Source organism: Alnus glutinosa, chromosome 8, assembly GCF_958979055.1.
Source record: "Alnus glutinosa chromosome 8, dhAlnGlut1.1, whole genome shotgun sequence".
In the NCBI taxonomy this organism is placed as follows: Eukaryota; Viridiplantae; Streptophyta; class Magnoliopsida; order Fagales; family Betulaceae; genus Alnus; species Alnus glutinosa.
Genome location: NC_084893.1, coordinates 4,727,232 through 4,740,118, shown reverse-complemented (window position 1 = coordinate 4,740,118; position 12,887 = coordinate 4,727,232). Strand labels below are relative to the sequence as shown.

At 39.3% G+C, this 12,887-nt stretch overlaps 1 protein-coding gene across 2 annotated transcripts; it reads right to left on the bottom strand.

The window, feature by feature from the left end:
- Window positions 1–2,171: 2,171 nt before the first annotated feature.
- LOC133875607 (uncharacterized) lies at window positions 2,172–11,983 on the bottom strand. Of its 2 annotated transcripts, none has more exons than XM_062313788.1 (4): window positions 11,776–11,983; window positions 10,693–10,865; window positions 9,852–10,009; window positions 2,172–2,579 (listed from the first exon to the last, which is right to left on the bottom strand). In XM_062313788.1, the coding sequence occupies exons 2-4, from the start codon at window positions 10,847–10,849 to the stop codon at window positions 2,472–2,474; spliced, it is 423 nt and encodes a 140-aa protein (XP_062169772.1). In that variant the 5' UTR covers window positions 10,850–10,865; window positions 11,776–11,983; the 3' UTR covers window positions 2,172–2,471. The 2 variants fall into 2 exon arrangements, with proteins under 2 accessions (XP_062169772.1, XP_062169771.1); XM_062313787.1 differs by having other exon boundaries at window positions 11,790–11,979.
- Between the last annotated feature and the right edge of the window lie 904 nt (window positions 11,984–12,887).

Genomic DNA, 12,887 nt, shown 5'->3' with positions numbered 1-12,887 from the left:
ACAATGTTAACTCTGTAAAGGTCTACAAATAATATGGATTGTATTTGTGGACATCATTTTTGCCACCAAGGCATGTGGGGTGCTTCATGTTTTAATTTTTTTTAGGGAAAATTATATTTAGGCCCCCTAAACTATCAGCCGTTTTGAAAGTAATCCTCCAAATTATCAACCTTGGACTCTGGCCTCCCAAACTACTAAAAAGTTTCAAAAATATATATTTTGTCAAAATATGCCTATAATACCCATGTCATGTGTCATTTTTCAATTAAAAAATAATAAATAAAATAAAATAATAAAAACCCCTAAGGCTGATTGTGGGGTGGCCGACCACCCCCATATATATATTTTTTTAGTTTTTTTAATTATTTTTATTTTTATTTTTTAATTAAAAAATAACATGTGACAGGAGTATTATAAGCATATTTCGATAAAATTGGTCTTTTTGAAGCTTTTTGGTAGTTTTGAGAGCCAGAGTCTAAGGGTTTGTAGTTTGGGGGGCTACTTCCAAAACGACCAGTAGTTTGGGAAGCTAAAATATAATTTTTTCCTTTTTATTATTATTATTATTTATGGTGGAATTTCTAGAAAACATAATAACGTGTGTGTTAAGAAAACCTGGGCTGTTTTTGGCCGTCAGCATTAGAAAGGTTTGAAACCCACACACAGGGATGGGGAAATACGAATACCCATTATTTTAGTTGTCACAATCCCCCAACTTACTTGTTCATATCTTTGTGTGTGCGTGCACGTATATCCAATCTGGGCATCCAAATTGCATCCAAACCCTCTATTTCTCCCCTCCCCCCTCCTGTCAATTTGCTCGCCGTGTTGAAGAATCAAGATGATAAATACATGTTTTGATTTTGCTGTCAAAAACAATGAAAACGAAGCACATGTTCGGCATGAATCCATTACCATTCTTAGCAGCTAAGAAGCAGAATAATTGAAGACGAGTCACGACAGGATGATTGGGCCACCAGCAGTGATTATACGTGTGTTTGGGCTTTGATATGTTTATGTTATTTTATTTCTTAGACTTTGAGTTATGTTAATTTAGTTTCGTAGACAAAAAATGCCCTTTTTTTTTAAAAGAATTGTAGTTTGAAAATACAAAAAATCCTTCAAATCGCAGGCAAATAAGTGTTTATTTTTATGCTTTAAGGATACATGCCGATTTAATAGATTGGGTTAAAAGATTTTTTTTTTTTTTTTTTTTTCAACCCAATAGGAGGAAAGCTTTGTCCTAGTAAGAAATTAATTAATTATTATTTTTTTAATCTTTTATATATCTCCAACAACTGCAGAAAACTGGCCTAGCGATACCCACCAAGGTGTTATAATAACAAAGACTCCTGTATTTGGGCCCACAATCAAAAGCAACAGACCATGTGCAGCAAAATCTATCTACCAATCAAAAGAGTATAAAGTCAAAAAGATGGCTTAAGTTTGACATATACCAACCAAAACATATACATCTGGCACCGACCACAAAATGTACACCTACTCATACTGCTCCCAACCCTCTTCTTTAATTAATAAATAAACATAACTTCTTTAATAAATAAACAAAAATTTAAATTGATAGCGGTCATATCATCAAAGTACCTCATGCATTTAAAGCCATGCAGCTGAGGGACTGAAAATGAAATGTCAGCATTGCACACTGCACAGAATACTTTTTAAAAAAATACAAAACATACGCTACATCAATCGGTATAACATAAATATAATAAATAATAGTAAAAAAAAGCCCTACTCAAATAAAGTAGCTTAAATTTATGCATAAACCCAAAGTGAGTTTTGATAGCTTCGCAGTCACCTAAAATACGAACAAAAGAGAGATTCTTAAATCTTAAAGATTCAATATTCCAGGGCAGTACCGAAGAACATGAAGATGTTTCCATAATAAAATCGTTCACATTTGGGATGAAGTAAAAGAGAATTTGATTTGGGTGAACCTTTAATACACATGTTATAGCATGTATGATCTATCTATCCATCTAAATATACATACATGCAAACAGACCATATTCACAATTTTGACTGAATAACAGTGACTATAAGGAGTGGAGAATTGTGAACAGTGTAAGGACCATAAAGAGGATCGTGTCACTAGTAGCAGAACTCATAAGACTAGAAAATAAGTTAAAAAAAAAAAACCAAGAGACAGATTAGGATACTGAAACATTATAGGCCAAACAAAATACATATTCATGTTCTTCATAGCCACCACTCACCAGGTACTAGCTGTGTTAATCATGTGCTCAGTAGCCAGCACTACAAATAAGACTAACATGAGAGACAAGAAACAAGTAATCTGTAAATTAACAAATAGGTTGCAATTTGTCAATTTACTCCGTGATTCTCTGAATTACCAGAAGCTGCAGCCCTACACCCAGAAAAATAAGGCCATATTGCAGTCCACCAACATTCCCAGTGGTGTTTTGGGAACTGACAGACGCTGGAAGTCATCACAGAGAATTTATCATCCTCTTCATCTCAGCAGTTCTCCTGGGATCTGGATCTTCAATTGCTCTCTCAGTGAGAACTTGCTTGATACGGCACATTGACTTCCTCACCTGAAATTTATATTTAATTAACAACCAAGAATCACCAAAATCCCAATTAGCAATTGTAGTTCCAGGAAGACAGGAAAAGATAAAACACATGTACCCTTTCCACACAAATTTAAAGCTTAAGAAGTTAGGACATTCCAAAATTCCTTCTTCTTGGGAAGGTCTCAGATAAAACACATTTAAACTACCATTTATGACACTTGACTCCTCCAAACTATCAATTCATGCGTGAGAGCGCGTCCAGCTAGGGGTTCGATTTCTGTTCCGCCCTCTCACTTTCTCTATCTCTCTTAGCCTCCTGCTTGGTCCTCTAGCATTGTGATTCGGTCATCTATTTCGTTGGGTGGTTCTTTGTTTGGCGATGTAGCTTTTTTGGGTTGGTCGTCATAGTCCCGGGTGTGTCGTAGATGGATAAGAACTTCTTAGTGGAGTCGAAGTCCTTTACCTTTTCGGTTTTGGGTGGGGCGTCGACGGTGAGGGTGGAGGAGAAGAGGAAAAATTTCTTGGGTGTGGTCATTTTGAATGCTCAGAGCTCCGAGTGGCTTGCGTCGTCGTTGGAAGTGGTGTTGGGTCTCCCGGCAGAGCAAGATTTTGTTAAGTCGTTCAGAGAAGGTTCGAAGGTCCTAATTGCTCGGAGATGTGGGAATAAAGCTGGGCGCTTTTTAGAGGCGACAACGTTCAGGTTGGGCGGTCGGAAAGGGTCCATTGTTATCCCCAAGGGTCGTGGAGGGTGGGGATGGCTTAAATTCTCCAACGAGCTGAGAAACGTTGTAGACTTTTTCTCGGCCTCGGTTGGTGGCGGGCCCGGTTCCTCTTCTACATCGGAGAAGAAGCCTGTGAAGGATGTTCGGCCGACTCTGGGATTGGCTCCAAAGTGGATGGGGCCTTCTTTTGCCGAGGTTTTGAGGTCGGATTCGACCACTGCTTCGAAGACGATACCCATAGTGGGTGATGGTCGTTCCTGGTTAAGGGCTTCGTTGGCGACACCTTGCGAGCTTGATCTTTTTCCGGCGGTGTGGCATGCAGAGGCTGGTACGAGATCGGCGGTGGATTGCTTTTCCTTGGAGTCTCACCCGCTGGAACTGTTGGACAAAGACCAGTTTGTACGTCCGTAGGGTAAGCAATCTCGTTTGAATTTTGAAAATTCGAGATTGCGGACGTGGCGTAGGTTGGGTCCCGGTTTTTATTTGGAATTGGGCCGGGCTGTGAGGAGAGTTCTGATCTGGTTTGTCGGGTCGGGGCTGTTTCGAAAATTAGGTTTTCGCGTGGCCCGACTCAAGCGGAAACCTAAAGTTTCCTGCCTGCCGCCTCCGTCGTTGGTGACGACAACAGAGGTGTCCTCTGGGTTGGTTCTGAATCGGCTTCCTCATGGGGGTTTGGAGGTTACAGCGTTGGGAGCCAAAGAGGGCGCGAGTCCAGCTTCATCGGTTTTTGTTGGGGACTCCTCTAGGTCGGAGCACTCGTCGGCGGCAGATACAGGGACGGAGAGCCGAGCAGTTCCCAGGTGTTTCCGGCGGTTTCTAGTCGGACTCCAGCCTCTAATCTGTTTGGTTTCCCCCCTCCTCCGGCACCGAATCTGACTTTTCCGGCGGATCCTACTCCTTTTTCTTTTAAGTTCACTCCATTGGGGAAGCTTCAGACTCCTAAACCCCTTTCTGCCACTCTGTCTCTCGCTGGAGCAGCTATTTTAGGAGAGAAGCTGCGTTCTCCCCTCCCTGTAGTGGTTTCTAAGCCTTTTCAGTGTTACTACAGGAGGGCGAAAAATCTGAGGGAAGGGCATTCTGTGAAGTGGAATGATGAGCTACTTTCTGACTCTCTGGAAGCCGTGAAGATGTCAATTGGTGACGTTGTTAAGAGGTTTTCAGGTGCAGAGCCGTCAGCTGAGAAGGTGGCAAAGCCTCCTGCAATGAAGAAGTCAGTGACGTCAGTGAATCAGGGCCTTTTTAGGAAGGGGTTTCTCAACCTTCCCCCAATATCAGTCCTTCCCGTGGCGCTTCAGGAGGTCAACAATGGAGGGGTGGTAGGCCCCTCTTCCCCTTCGAGTGGTTGCTTTAATGGTTACTCCCAATCTCGGAATTGGCCAGTTGGTTTTGATTATAACGGGGAGATTGTGGTGTGGGAGGGGGATGAAGATGATTATTGGGATGGTTTGCCATTAGATTGGGCGATGGATGGAGATTTTGGGGAGGAGGCATTGGCTATTCGGAATGCTATGGAAGAGGAGTTCCAATTTTTTGCGCGTCAGAAGTCTAAAGGGAAAAGGGAGCTTCTAAATTTGCATAGTTCCATTAACTATGGTGATGCGAACTATCCCTCTAGGCGTAGGAAAGGCAAGGCACACATGTTGTAGGTTTGTTGTGCCTTAAAGGGTAGTGGGTAGTTCTGTTCTTAGTTGGGTTCTTTTGTAGCTTGTTTTGGTTCTTTTGTGTTCTAGGGCCTTGGTGTTGCGGGTTTTTTTTGGGTTAGCTTTGGTTGTTCCTGTGTATACTTCTTGTGTACTTAGGGGCGCCTTTCGCTTTTTTTAATAAAGTTCTTCTTACTTATCAAAAAAAACAATAATCACAGGAATCACACAGTGAAAGTAGGGAAAAGAGAGAAGAGAGAAGCTAAAAGGGGGGGGAAGGGGGGGGGGGGGGGGGGGGGGGGGGGAGGAAAGAAAGGAGGAGGAGAGAAAGAGAAAAGAAGCTAAAGAGAGGAAGGGAGAAAGGAAGGAGAATCAATTCCTCATATTTTTTATTCCATCAAAGCCTGTCTCCATTGAAGGACAAAATACACTTAAATAGAATAACAACTAAACCCTAATCTAGGGCAACACCCATTTATTGGTTTACAAAAAGGGTGACTCTAATACCGCAATCATTAAACGTAAATAAAACTAAAATGAACCCAATTAACTCTTGTCTCGTCCCTTGCATCATTTTCCTCTGGTTGGAAAAAACTCGGCCTCGAGTCTTTAAGTGTATATGCTCAAAACATGCCCAACCTCTCAAGTTTTGAAAAGGGTCCAACCAGCCTTGGTTTGAAATGTAGCGCAGAGATGGCAAGTGTGAAGTAGAGTTCTCTGTAGCTGGCAATAGTAGAAGATACAAGCTGGAAATTGGAAGAGAGGACACGTGGTCTGTTCGTGGTTAGAATGCAATTGAGTCGTTATGTTAGTTGAGTCTTGAATTGTATAAAAGAGAGGGAAAGGCCGAGAGAAGGTATTCTGAATTGTATTGTTTGTTCACTTGTGAACTTGGAGGCCGTGGCTCCTCGAATCGCCATAGTTGATAAAAGTTTCTCTCCATCCTTCTTCATTTCTTCTTTCTTCATTCTCATTTCTTCCTTCTTTTTGCATTGAATTACTAAGAGAACATCGGTTCTCTTACAAGTGGTATCAAAGCCCATGATCACTTTTCCATTTCTTTTCCACTTCTTTCTTTTTCTTTCCATTACATGAAAACACGATCGACAATGGCGGAGAACAGCCAGAGCGATCAAGTCCGAGAATTTCAACTTGCTCTCACCAATATGCAAGTAGAAGTGTCGTCGGTCAAGGATTCTATGACCCAACTTCAGAAGGAATTAGTGAAGCAAATGCAAGAAATGTTTTCTGCAGCCAACAAGAACAAGAATTCTACGGATCAATATGCAGGGCAGTTACATAGGGATAATGGCGAGCAATCTGGGCAAGAAGGAACCAGTTCGGGTGATGCTTTCCGTCCAAGAACGATGAGGTTGGAGTTCCCAAGATTTGACGGGGATGATCCGGAGGGGTGTTGTTACAAAGCAACCCAATTCTTTGAATACTATGCTACACCAGAGCAGCAGAAATTCAACATCTCTGCTTTTCACATGGAAGGTAAGGCCTTAATTTGGTTTCAAGAACTTCGTAGCAGTAATAATCTTCGTAGTTGGGCTGATTTCTTGAAGGCTATTAGAGTAAGATTTGGTAAGGGTTCATATGATGACCCCATGGAGACTCTAACTAAGCTACAGCAGGTCGGGTTGCTAGAAGATTACAAAAGCCAGTTTGAAGTTTTGGCTAATAGGGTCCATGATTTGCCCAAATACCATCAACTGAGCTGTTTTCTGGGGGGTCTTAGGCCTGAAATCAGATTCACTGTTCAAATGTTTAACCCAAGAACGTTGGTAGATGCTTACTCTTTAGCAAAAATTCAGGAAGAAAATATTCTGAATAATGTTAAGAGCAACCAAGCTTGGGTTTCCAATCAGTTTCGAAGCACTAATTATGGGGCTTCAGCAGAGATATCAGTGGGGTTTAATAAAGGAAGTGGCTCTGGGGAAAATAGCAGTCAAATACAAGGAACTCCAAGAGTTTTTCAACACTTTCAGGGTAGTAAATCTCAACCTACAGGAAGAACTTTAAGTTCGGATAGGGCTTTAATCCCTGTTCAGAAGATATCTCAAGCTCAAATGGAGGAAAGGCGAAGTAAAGGTTTATGTTACTCATGTGACTCTAAATGGACTAGAGGTCATGTTTGTGCATCTCCTAAACTCTTTATGTTGGAGGAGATAGAGTTAGAAGCTGAAGTTCCCTTGCCTCAACCATATTTGGAAGAGGAAGAATCAGGAGATTTTTGCATAAAAGATTCAAAGATGATGTGACTTGGGAGGAGTACCATTCTCTAACACAAGCTTACCCTCACCTTGTGGGCAAGGTGCTCTAAGGGGGGGGGGGGGGGGGGGGGGGGGGGGGCGGGGTGTTATTGTAGGGAGTTAGAAGAAGGAATTACAAGTGGCAGCAGGAAGTTGTGGCATGAAGTGCAGAGGTGGCAAGTGTGAAGTAGAATTCTCTGTAGCTGGCAATTGTCGAAGATACAAGCTGGAAGTTGGAAGAGAGGACACGTGGTCTGTTCGTGGTTAGAATGCAGTTGAGTCTTGAATTGTATAAAAGAGAGGGAAAGGCCGAGAGAAGGTATTCTGAATTGTATTGTTTGTTCACTTGTGAACTTGGAAGCCGTGGCTCCTCGAATTGCCATAGTTAATAAAAGTTTCTCTCCATACTTCTTCATTTCTTCTTTCTTCATTCTCATTTCTTCCTTCTTTTTGCATTGAATTACTAAGAGAACATCGGTTCTCTTACAGAGAGAGAAAAGTTAGGGGGAGAGAGAAGGAAGGAGAATCAATTCCTCATATTTTTTTATTCCATCAAAGTCTACCTCCAATGGAGTACAAAATACACTTAAAAATAGACAAACAATTAAACCCTAATTCTGGGCAACACCAATTTATTGAATTGTCAAAAACACCATCGACTCTAATAGCCCAATTATTAGACCTAAATAAAACTACATGGACCCAATTAACTCTTGTGTCGTCCCCTGCATCACCACACTCAATCATGCGGACCAACCAAAATGTGAAACATATCTGAAATGGCAATTCTAATTACAGAAATTAATGTCACATACATGTGGTATCACCTCAAAAAATTTAGAGTAAGCTAGTAGCCGAAAGCATTGGAGGAAATGTGATATATGGCAAATTGACTCCCTTAAGGATTTTATATCAAACGCAAATAACCAGCTTGTTGGTAGTAGTTATAAATGAGTTAGAACTGAGTGAACTAAATATTTATTTATTTTTTTGCATATTTTGGGTTGTTTCCGCACTAACTTTGGACTTTCAAACATAAAGCCAAAATTGACTTTCAACCTTGTTAGGCTGGCTATAAAAAGAACAGAACCCACTGAGGTAAGCTGTGTTAAAACGAGAAATTAAAATATTTCAAGGAATATGTATCTCTTCACCGTTGGAAAGCACAATCTTTTCCTAGTTCCAATTTATTATTGTTACATTGAAAGCGATCAAAATAATTCCCTGTTCTGGATATATACAGTATATCTTCAGAAAAGATACTCCTCAGAGTGAGAATGAATAAATTTGTGGATGTCCCATTCTGTTATATACTTTGGATCATCTCATGGATTGCAAAGTGTAATGCCAAGATGAACTTCCCAACATCTTTAGGCCAGTAATCCAAAGCATGGAACGATAGGGTTGAAGGTAATATTATCTATTGGCATCAGCGATTAATGAAGAAGATTTGAATATCTCAAGGGCAAATGTCTCTCTTCACTATGCAGGCATCTTCCCTAGTCAAATACTGTATCTAATGCATTTTCTTAGTGTGTTGACAATAATAATAATAATAATAATAATAATAATAATAAACTGTTACACCACCAAAAATTCTGTCTACAGAGAAATTCAATTCAGAGAATGAATTTTTACATGTTAATATCATGTTCAGTAAAAAGGTTGTTCTCAGAAATAGAGAAATGATTAATTACACTATACCCCCTCCCCCCTCCTCCCCCCTCCAAACTACCACCTAATTTGCACTTTGACCTCCAAACTATGAGTCACTTGAACTTACAAACTACCAAAATGTTCCGAGTTACCCATGTCAAATTTGGCTGCTAGTTTTGATGAAAAACGTTGCATGTGACTGGCATGTTACCCCAGCCCTTTTTTGTGACTATTTTGCCCTTGAAACGCACTATTTTACTAATAGTTTTTTTAAAAAAAAAGAAAAAAGAAAAAAAGGCAAAGTCTGAACAGGGATGGCCACACACCCCATCTGAACAAATGGGGTGTGGCAGATCGAAGTGTGTGGCCAGCCCCATCTCTTTAGATGGGGTGCGATGTGACCCCCATCTCTTCAGATAGGGTGGTTGTTTCAGACTTTGCCCCCTTTTTTTTTTTAGCTATTAGTATAACAGTGGGTATCAATGGCAAATTAGTCATGCAAAAATGGTTTTAGCGCACGTGCAAGTCAAGCGTGATGTTTTCCATCCAAAGTAATAGCTAAATCTAACAAAAAGGAAACTCTGAATATTTAGTAGTTTGCAGGTTCGAGTTGTAGTGAGTTGTAAATTAGAGATCTAAGTGCAAATAGGGTGTTATTTTGGTGGGGTAAAGTGTAATTTACCCGTAAAGAAATGAATTTAGTTGCTTCAACAGAGCACTACGAGGCAGCCAATAAAACAAGAATATTGGATATACTGATGGCAGAACTTTTAACATCAATATTCAGTTTATATAACACAAGTCCTTGTATCTGTCTACAGGAAGATTATCCCAGAGTTTTTTAAGAATTGCCGTACTAGCAGCAAAGGAGTTTTAGTGATGTCCTAGGTTTGGAGACAAAATGGCTATCTCATTCAAATTATACTCAGCCCATGCACAATTAGCCAAGCATTTTGAGGAGCCAGAAGTGTCAAGAATTGCATACTGTATGAAGGGAGAAGCAAAGTAACGGAGTTATACCTTGGGAATGCGCTCTGGATTAGGAAATCGTAGATTCTGTGCATGAAGCATCTGGCGTTGAGTCATTAGCATGTTTTTCTCCTTTAACAACACATACCATAGCTTATGAAGATCGTCCCATGACTTCAGCCGCAGTTCAGAAGCCTTCCAACTTCGACCTGAAGTCATGTGCAAAATGACTTCAGATTGGATAAAGTTCTATCTTAAAAAAATTAGTGAAGCAACTTTAAAATATTAACCTTTTGATTCATTATTTAAATTTATAGAAACATGTTTCAAGGGTACTTGTTTGACAAGAAGATTTGATACGATAAAAGCCATTGTGTAAAATCTACATTTCTGTAAATAAGAGAACTAGATGAAGCACCTCGGACATGTGACCATCCCCATGAACGACTATATATTATCCAAGGCTGGGTTGAGTTTGGTTTAATTCAATTCCCACACTTTTGTCGATTACAGATATTTTTAGCTGTAATTCTTAAATGTAAATATTATTGCAACTATATTTAGCTAACCTCTTATTTGACGTTAAAACTCTTTTCTTTTTCTTTTTTCCTATTTTTTTTTTCTTTGCAAGTCTCTTGAGTGCTTAATGAACTTTAATCCTTTTCATATTCTCTTGATAAATTTACCTTGTTGATGAACTTTCAAACCCACTAAATTACCACTTTTCCATCCTTCTATTCCCTTAATTTTCACACGTAATAACATAACATCGCCTTTTTCTTATTGAATTCGTGACAAACAAACTCGCTATATCTAATACCATAAGGCCATGAATAAAACAACTAGTAAAGGCAATGAGCAAACAGAAACAAGGAAAATGAAATGCCCATACCATAGACAAAAGGTTTGTCATCATCTACACTTCTATCTGCCTCAAAGAACTCTTCCAGAGGGTTCCTAGCTGCAGAAGCAGCCGCAGCTGTGGCAGTAGAAGTTTCAGATTTTGCTGCAGCAAAAAGTGTTCTCCCAAAAATTCTCGACAGAAACATGATTTTGATCAGATTGCTGCATACCAATGCAAGAATACATTAGAAAAAAAGAATCTGAGAACATTCTTGCAGTTTTTTTTTTTTAAAAAAAAATGAATGAATGAAAATCTTTATAACTACACAAGAATACAAAGTCCCTCCAGTAACAAAACTACTGGAACTCAAGTTGCCACAAAGCAACCTACAACACCAACCCTTGTACAAACTAACAAAGCCAATCCCAATCTTCTGGGAATGGCCACAACAACAAAGAACAAAATCAGGAACAATATACAAATGCCATGCAATCACTACAAAAGAGACTCTAGAACAGCACCAAACAGCATCAGACCAAACTTCCACCAGAAACCAAGAAACACAGCCACGAAGAAACTCAAAAGAACCAGAGAGTTTCCAGCAGCCAAACAAATAGCAACCCACCAGACACACAGCAGAATCAACTCAAAATTTTATGAGAGATAGATACCCCAGTTAGAGCATAATGCAATATTGACAGCAATTGCTTTAAATTGCCCTTTACTCACAATCCGATTCCTTACTTCCCAACAAATCTTCTGTAGAAGTTTTATTTCTCGCTGCTATTATCCCATGCAGGCAACCCAAAACACGAACTAGGCCACATGGGCTCCTATATTTGTCTTACAAACACCAAAAATTGATGACCCAAAACACGAAGTCTTTTTTTTCTTTTTTTTCACACATCAAATGCACAAAAAACAGAAATAACCTGCAGAAGAGATTGATGGGTTACTAAACAGCAACATGGCAAGCGAGAATCAAAGTAAATAACCTCAAATCAGAAGCTTTTAACATGGGCATTCAAGAACAAATATAACTTAATAGGACATTGAAGAATTATATGAACACCAATCCCAAAATTCTGGTTCAAATCAATACAAGTCCATCCAAAGTAAAAGAATACATACATAAAGAGGCATACCGGGAAATGGGTTGGCAGTATTTCAAGGATCAGCTTCCTTGTGTGGAAAAATTTCGTTGAGGGTATGCGGCTGAACTTGCTGGGGTTTTGGGTTTCTGGGGCGCAATGGGGTTTTAGAGGAGTAGTGCTATACCATAGTCCGACTTTCTGCCCACGTGGCACATTTTAAAAAAAAAAAATTATGAAAGCTTCTCCAACTCGTTTTTCTTTTTCTTTTTTTCTTCTTTTTTTTTTTCTCGCCTTTGTGGGAACGTACAGCCGGATCCAGAACGAGATAAGGCTCTGTTTTTTCTGCCCTCCAACTGCCTCTTCTGCCTTTTTCTCTGTCTCCGCCGGCGACCGAGCTATGATTAAGCTCAGGTGGGAAGCTTATTTGCATTTTCGCTTTTGATTTTGCGTTGGCTGCTGCTTAGCGTTGTTAATCGAAAGGTAAGCGGCTCTCTCACATTGTGGTGGGGGATATGGAAATCTGCAGCAATCAACGTGGTAGTAGCATCATGTGGTTCTTCAGGGATAGATAGTTTGATGATAAAAGTATCCGTGAAATGTTCAAAAAGTGCAAGCGCCTTGAATGTGTAGAAAGTGAAAGAGCCTCGGAGAATTGGGTATATGTTGTCTAAAAACTTCATTTTTTTGGTATTTTTTTTTCGGGAAATGCTGGATGGGGGACACTCATCTGTCCCCCATCACCCACATATAATAAAAAAATAAATTTTTATTAAAAAAGTTGGCTTTGATGGGACATCAAAGCCAACTTTTTAATAAAAAATTATTTTTTTATAATAAAATGCTCACATGGGACGGATGAGTGTCCATGTGTAGCAAGTCTCTTTTTTTTCATTTCGATTGATAGATGGTATATGAGTTAGCACTTTTATCTATTTTTTATCCAAATTTTAATGAATTGCCACATGTCAACTAATGAGAGTTGACATGTGGCACAATATAAAAAAATTAAAATTTTTAAAAGTTAAAATTAATAAAACTTAAAAAAATATTAAAATATTAAAAACCTTAAAAAAAATATTAATTAAATTTTTAATTTTTAATTTTTTTTTTTATATTGTGTCACGTGTCAACCAATGAGAGTTGATAATT

What these genes read in the sequence shown, in the direction of transcription:
- LOC133875607 (XM_062313788.1), bottom strand. Translation starts at nt 10,849, where the DNA reads ATGTTTCTGTCGAGAATTTTTGGGAGAACACTTTTTGCTGCAGCAAAA. An exon ending in TGACAAACCTTTTGTCTATG is followed by an intron (nt 10,010 to 10,692) that starts GTATGGGCATTT and finishes ACATGACTTCAG; the next exon opens with GTCGAAGTTGGAAGGCTTCT. An exon ending in ATCCAGAGCGCATTCCCAAG is followed by an intron (nt 2,580 to 9,851) that starts GTATAACTCCGT and finishes TATAAATTTCAG; the next exon opens with GTGAGGAAGTCAATGTGCCG.